General features: G+C 35.0%; 1 gene segment (V, D, J or C); it reads left to right on the forward strand.

Moving 5' to 3' along the window:
* Positions 1-6,038: 6,038 nt before the first annotated feature.
* LOC127501263 (T cell receptor alpha variable 13-2-like) lies at positions 6,039-6,836 on the forward strand. The segment is given in 2 exon segments: positions 6,039-6,173; positions 6,283-6,836. Coding segments are annotated over 2 exon segments (441 nt in total).
* Positions 6,837-7,751: the final 915 nt, after the last annotated feature.

Raw genomic sequence — 7,751 nt, forward strand, 5'->3', positions numbered from 1 at the left:
GTATGCAATGGTGTGATTTATTGGCTTAAAAAAAAAAAAGAAGAAAAAGACAAAATAAAGCAAAGATGAATTTGACTGATAACATTGTTATTTTTTTTTCAAGGTTTCTAAAGATATTGCGATATATCGAATTATTTTGTGCCACAATAACCGTGGTGTGAAAAATCTGATATCGTGACAGCCCGAGCTTAAATACACTGATCAAACAAAGCAACTAATTAGATGATTAACAAGACACACCTGAACTCAAACTAATCAAATCAGAAACCATGGATACAAACAGGCAGAGGACAGAACTAAAACACAGAACAAGGAAAATCAACCTAGAATCAAACAATGAACAGAAACAGATCAAAAACAAACTCTAAACATGAACACAACTCAAAATGTGAAAATATAATGTTTCTCTGGCAGAAAAATCAATTTGTTAAACCGCTTTCTATCTTTAGATGTAATGCAGTTTTTATAATTCCTTTAAAATTAATATATTAACTTTGGTAACACTTTATTTTAGTGTCCTTGTTACACATGTTACATGTTACTCTAGTAATAACTATAAATTAGGAATAATTTCATTTACACACAACTAGCCTAAACCAAACCCTAATCAGATTTAGTTAATTAATATTACTCTGTACTTAAATGTATAATTACACAGTAACAAGGACACCTAAAAATAAAGTGTAACATTAACATTAATTGTATGGATTGTCATTCCACTTCCTGATATTCTAATTCAAATTCCAATTCAGTTTCCAGTGGGATGAGACCAATTCAATTCAAATTCATGAAAGGGAGCCAGTTTTTTAAATTCTGATTTTTGCCTAATGCTGCTTGATATAATTTGACTTAATACAGAAAATAAGCACAATATACCTAATATTATGTTGGGATTGGAAAATTAAATAAACAAAGTGAAAATTAATATAATATTTCTCAAACTTTTCAAACATAGCATTCCTTGTAAATGCAGTGGAAACTGAAAGGCAAATTTCAGAAATCTAATTTGCAGGACATAAATTTATTTCCTATATAAAATATATATTTCAAAATCACACATAAAACATTAATAGCACAGAGAAAACAAAACAGTGAGTGTGATTGACTCTTTCTTCTGTTTCCAAAGTGTGAAATATAGACATGATGTTCTCAGAGAGGAGGGACTCAGAGTTCACAGATCTGACATGATCTAATCGTGTCTGAAAGAGACTGTGGATGAAACCATTCAGTCTGACTCTTCTCAGAGTGAACACTTGTACAATGAATCTTCATTCACTTATTCTGCTCTTTCTCTCAGCCGGTATGTATATTTATTTGATTGATTATTTTTTGTTGCATTAATAAAATTAAATAAATAAAATTAAAAGCACTAAAGAGCTTCAAATATACCTCTTCTTTTCAGCTGCTGTATTTGGAAATGTCATCAAACCAGATGAAACAAATGTAGTTGCTGAGAAGGGTTCAAGTGTTACATTATCCTGTAGTTATTCCTCTACAACTTCAGATACTCTCTTCTGGTACCGTCAGTATGGAAGATCAAAACCTGAATTTCTTGTTTCCACCTTCAGTACTAAAAAAGAGCCTGAAGTATCTGAAGTAGATTCAAGATTCTCTGTTAAAGTAACAAAAAAGGAACAAATCCACGTGTATCTGGAGATCTCCTCTGCTGCAGTATCAGACTCTGCTCTGTATTACTGTGCTCTGAGGCCCACAGTCACAGGAAACACTGTAACTCTGTACAAAAACCTGTTACAATGAGAGAAACACAGAGACAGAGAAAAAATTGTGAAAAAAAAAACCTAGTATACAAATATTTACATAATCTAACACAAAAATGATAAAACAAAACAAAGCAACATTCTAAAAGTGAGTCATATATATATATATATTTTTATTACACAATCAGATGGCACTGTTTCAGTTGTGCAATACTTGCAGTTAACCATAAGAGGGCAGTAGTTACTCAATATTACCTTTGACAATACAGCAGCTGTTCATATCAATTGTTTACATTTTATATCAGATTTCATATTAAATATTGTTAAACCTTCACAGAGTGCAGATCAGAGGACACAGTTGATCAGCCAGACAAACATGTGACTGAAGGTGTCACAGACATGCCAGGCTCTACCCTCACACAGACACAGCGCACGTCATCACCAGAGTTTTAATCAGGCACACCTGCAGCTCATCAGCACCCTCATCAACAGCAGCACAAAAGACTCACGCTCTCACTCAGTCACTGTCCGGTCTTGTTTGCAAATGGTCTTACCTGTTTTCTTACCTTAAGGACTCCACCGAAGATACTTACCTGTCTCCAGTGTGTTCTCTCATCTCGTCCTCGTCCTCGTCCTGCATGAGTTCACCTGTGTCTGCTCCAGTTCCAAGTCTGTCGTCCGTCTGCCATTCCTGCAACACAAAACAAGTATCAGTTCTACATCCATATCTGCCATCGTATTTACCTGCCATTACTTACCTGCACTCTGTCACTCCTCTGGTTGTTCAATAAACACTATTACCTGCATTCTTGTGTCGCTGTCCCCTTCTGTATTGTAACAGAAGGAAGATCAGTAATATATAAAACAGATTCAGCAGAAGGTTATTTTTGAAGAATTATTATAAAATGGTGGGAAAAAGAGTTATCAAACACCATTAAATGATATACAATATACAATACAGCATATGGATGAAAGTGAACAGCAGCAGGAAGTTGAGCGAGGAGGAAGTTCCTGTGTGTGTTTGTGACTGATCTGCAGTGACTTACAGCTCAAGCACTGAGAGCCTCAACAGAGAACTGATCTGATCTGATTCAACATGGACACATGCTTCATACTTATTCTCATTGTGGGAACAGGTACTTTATTTACTGAGTAATTAGTGAAATTCTGAACATAAATATTTACTTTGTTTTAAAATCTCAAACCCCAAAGGGTAAATTTATATTAATTTAGTTTTTATTTTTGTAAAACATTCTGTGAAATGTGTTTGCAGTATTATTTTGTCAACCTTTCACAAAATAATTACTTTTTTTTTATTGTTCACAGGTTTGGTGACTGGAGACAACATTGAGCCAGATAAAGGGGCAGAAAAAAACTCTAAAGAAACAGAAACTGTCAAGCTGAGCTGCTCATATAATACAAATAGTCAATATGTTTATCTTTACTGGTACAGACAATATCCAAACAAAGAACCACAATATTTATTACGCAAAGGTGCTCGATCATGGAGTGGTGAACACACCTCTGATAGTCGGTTTCAGTCGACTACATCAGGAACATCCACTGAACTCACTATTACTGATGTACGTCTGTCAGATTCAGCTCTCTATTATTGTGCTCTAAGAGTTGTAGCCCAGTGATACAAAACATGAAACACGTCGTACAAAAACCTGAAGCTCTTTTCACTTTGAACCTATCTAGTGAAAACCACAATCAAAACCACAATCTATCCAGCCCCAAATGTAATAAAATATGTGCTAACACCTGTGTGAGGTTGAATTAGGCCTGTTAACAATATATTTATAATTCACGTTCCATGTGTTTCCTTTTATGCACAAATACATTCTTAAAATAATTTCTTAATTGCTTAATTGTCATCATGCAGCAATAATGGGGAGCCAGTAGAGGGAGATCAGTTAAACATCATTTGTTGTTGGGGTGCTGAGATCCCACTTTCTTTCAATATAGGACTCTCTGTAGTTCTTCTGTGTCTCTCAGCATCACTCCTGTTGAGTTCATGGCTCTGCTGACTTTCCAACAGCATCCAACTAATTGTTGGGTTTGTTTCCATGGCTTTGGCTGTAACTATTGAACTTCTTCTTACACTGACCAAACAGACAACTTATTATAAATCCTCAAATCTAGTTCTCAACAAACCAAAGCCATAAATTATATATAGTCAAACGTATGTAAAAATCACTTTAAAGTAATAGGCTTTACTATTCCATTTTTACATTTATTCATTTAGAAGATGCTTTTATCTAAACTGTCTTTATAATTTCTGTCAATAACTGTAGGATAGTTTGAACTAGTTGCTGATCAGGAGATTGTGCTCACCCCAGAGTGTCAGTAAAACACATCACAGGATTCAGAACAGTCTGATCTTTACTTTGTGTAGTTGTGTGTGGGATTTTTACATGAACGCACACAAGTGAGGTAAACTTAAGATCAGGAATTTGAATGGGTTCATTCTCTTAACTCCGCTGGTTGATTGGTCTGATCGGGAAGCTTCTCTCTCCACCTAGCGTGTTCTGAGGTCACCAATAAGGAGGTCTCTGATTGGTTGAATCTCCTTAACAATAATACACTAGGGAATTCTGTTCTCTTTACTCTCGCTGTAGCAGTTTTTTGGAGGGACCTTTACAATTTCAGCATGACAAAATATCTCTGTGCACAAACAAAAGTCAATAAAGAATGATTTAAAAACATTTGCTTTCATTATACAGAAAGTAATACAAGCCTTTAAAGTCAGACAGTGATAAAGATTATTTCAGCTTTTGTCTCTGAAAAGAACACTATAATTTAATGAAAACAATGTAATTTCAGAAGTTGGCCACTGTGTGGCATAATATATGATGCTGATGGAAACTGCTCAACCTCTGCAGACAGTTGTGCGCTGGTTAACTTCAGACTAATATTGTCTGCTGAACATAAACATGTTCATCTGATGGAGGAATTTACTTTTAATGCCTGCAGTACTTGGTAAGTAACTTAACTCTTAAATGTATCAAAATTGTATCCTTAGATAAAGATACACAAGATTCTGTTAATCAGCCAACAAGAGTTCAAACAGCGTCTGAACATGACGTGGTCACACTTCACTGCACTTACAGTACCAGTGACCAATACCCTTATCTTTACTGGTACCAACAGAAAACCAATGGATTCCCAGTTTACAAGCAGTGGGTGGAGCTGATTCACACTGTTGAGAGTGTGAGAGAGTCAAACAGTTATTCAAATACTATTTTTGCCATCACTGTCTGTCTGAAGACATCATGTTTCTCTTTACCTGGATAATAATGCAACTTTGCATGGGTAAGAAATATTTAGGCAATCAGTATCAGCCTATATGTGTGTGTGTGTGTTATTGTTTGATTAATTAGTGTCCTTTTCTTTTTCACAGAAAATTCTTTTGGTGATACAGTACAACCACTGTTTTCAGAAAAACATGATTTTGAGGGTAAAAATGTGACTCTCTCCTGTAACTACAGTCTCACTAGTGGCACTAGTGTTACTCTCCACTGGTATCGCCAGTATCTCAGAGGAAAACCAGAATTTTTACTTCATGTTACTGAATATTCTAGCACATCTAAGCCTGATCTTCGTCTATATTCAAAAGCTACAAAAGAGATCAAACGTGTGGATCTGGAGATCTCCTCTACTGCAGTATCAGACTCTGCTCTGTATTACTGTGCTCTGAGGCCCACAGTCACAGGAAACACAAGAACACTGTACAAAAACCTTTCCTTATCTTAATTAGTGAAAGAAGAAAGATACACAAAGACTAAAAGAGCTGTGATTAATATAGTGCATTAAGTAGAATAATGTGATAAATATTTAATGAGGTGCAAAACTGCTAAAGGTGATAAAAAGTTAAATCAATGTGACACTGAATAGTGTATTAAGTGTTCTAATATTGTTAATTATATCAAATCCACACAAAAAAAGTTGCGTTTCAATGCATTATTATGTGTCACACATTGGTCCGGTTTCACTGACAGGGTTCAGATTAAGCCAGGATTAGGATTTAGTTCAATTAGGATATTTAAGTAGCTTTTATAAATGTGCCGTAGAAAAAAACATTACTGGTGTGCATCTTGAGACATATTTTAAGATATGTCAGTACAAGTTGCTTTTAGTTAAAACAGCTAAAACATGCATTTTAGTCTAGGACTATCTTAAGCTTTGTCTGTGAATCCAGGGGACTGTGTAGGTATATCATGCCACAAGATGGCAGTGTTCTCAGATATTCACTAGGAACTGCAGCAATGAACAACATATTGAACTTACAGAACAGAACTTACAATGTTGCTCAGAGAGGAGAGTTCACAGATCTGACATGATCTAATCGTGTCTGAAAGAGACTGTGGATGAAACCATTCAGTCTGACTCTTCTCAGAGTGAACACTTGTACAATGAATCTTCATTCACTTATTCTGTTCTGTGTCTCAGCAGGTGTGTATTTATTTGGTTAATTATATTATTTTTTGATAACAATGTGTTTTATTTAAAACATCTCAGTAAAAAGTTACAAGTATACTTTTACAAATGTTTTCTTTTTCAGCTGCTGTATTTGGAAATGTCATCAAACCAAACAACACAGATGTTGTTTCTGAGGAGGATTCAAATGTTACATTATTCTGTAGTCTTTCTCCTGGAGCTACAGATTATCTCCACTGGTACCGTCAGTATGGAAGATCAAAACCTGAATTTCTTGTACTCGCATTTGGAAGTTCAGAAAAAGCTCAGGTGTCTGATATAGATCCAAGATTCTCTGTTAGAGTTGAAAAAAAGGAAAAAATCCACATGGATCTGGAGATCTCCTCTGCTGCAGTATCAGACTCTGCTCTGTATTACTGTGCTCTGAGGCCCACAGTCACAGGAAACACTGTAACTCTGTACAAAAACCTGTTACAATGAGAGAAACACAGAGATAGAGATGAACACAGACAGAAAGAAACTGTAACTGATAATTACAGCATTATGTCAGAAAGTAATAGAATCAATGAGGCTAAATCATAGGCAACAAATCAAAAGTTAGATACAGATTTCTTTTCTTTTAATTATAAGGTGTGAATTTGTTCCCTTAATTACTGATTTCGTTCACCTGTTGTTCTATTAGTTAACTCATAATTCTCCCTGTTATTTAAGCCCTGTGTCTCCTCTGGTTTCTCCAGTATTATTTGCGTGAATGTCTAACGTGGTTGTTATCCACGTTCGTCTCCTATGATCTCCTAAGTTTTCCTTTGTGGATTTAAAGAATGTTTAAATCTCCGTCATTGTGCTCTTCTCTACAGCCACCAACATTACAACAAGTTTGATTAGTTTGATTGAACACTATATTTGGATATGGTATTTCTCTGACAAAATTATTTGCCAAAGTGCAAACTACAGCTACAGGATTTATTTTTACTATGCAAAACAATGCATAGAAAAACAAAAATATCTGAACAAACAAACACTGACTACAACATAATTAATATTTTGTTGGTTTTCTCTTGTTTTTGCATGTGTTCATAATTTCTTTGTATGACAGCCTGGTCAAACATTATGTCCTGACATTTTGGCATGTTTCATTGCGTTATCACAAATAAGACTCCAAGCACAACTATGCATTATGTTTACAAAATCTTTAACAAATTTTTAATAATATTTAAATAAAGGGTGTGGATATCAATTGTCCTAGGCTGGACATCACTACTGGTACATGTATGTACATTTTATTCTTTAATAATAAAAATAAAATAAATAAAATAAATTGCGTAGTTATCTAACGCAGTTATATGACAATCATAAACAGCAGCAGGAAGTTGAGCGAGGAGGAAGTTCCTGTGTGTGTTTGTGACTGATCTGCAGTGACTTACAGCTCAAGCACTGAGAGCCTCAACAGAGAACTGATCTGATCTGATTCAACATGGACACATGCTTCATACTTATTCTCATTGTGGGAACAGGTGCGTTATTTACTGAGTAATTAGTGAAATTTTGTATATATAAACAATTACAATTTTAAAGCATCAAACAGGATTTTTT

Source organism: Ctenopharyngodon idella, chromosome 2 (genome assembly GCF_019924925.1).
Source record: "Ctenopharyngodon idella isolate HZGC_01 chromosome 2, HZGC01, whole genome shotgun sequence".
NCBI lineage: Eukaryota > Metazoa > Chordata > Actinopteri > Cypriniformes > Xenocyprididae > Ctenopharyngodon > Ctenopharyngodon idella.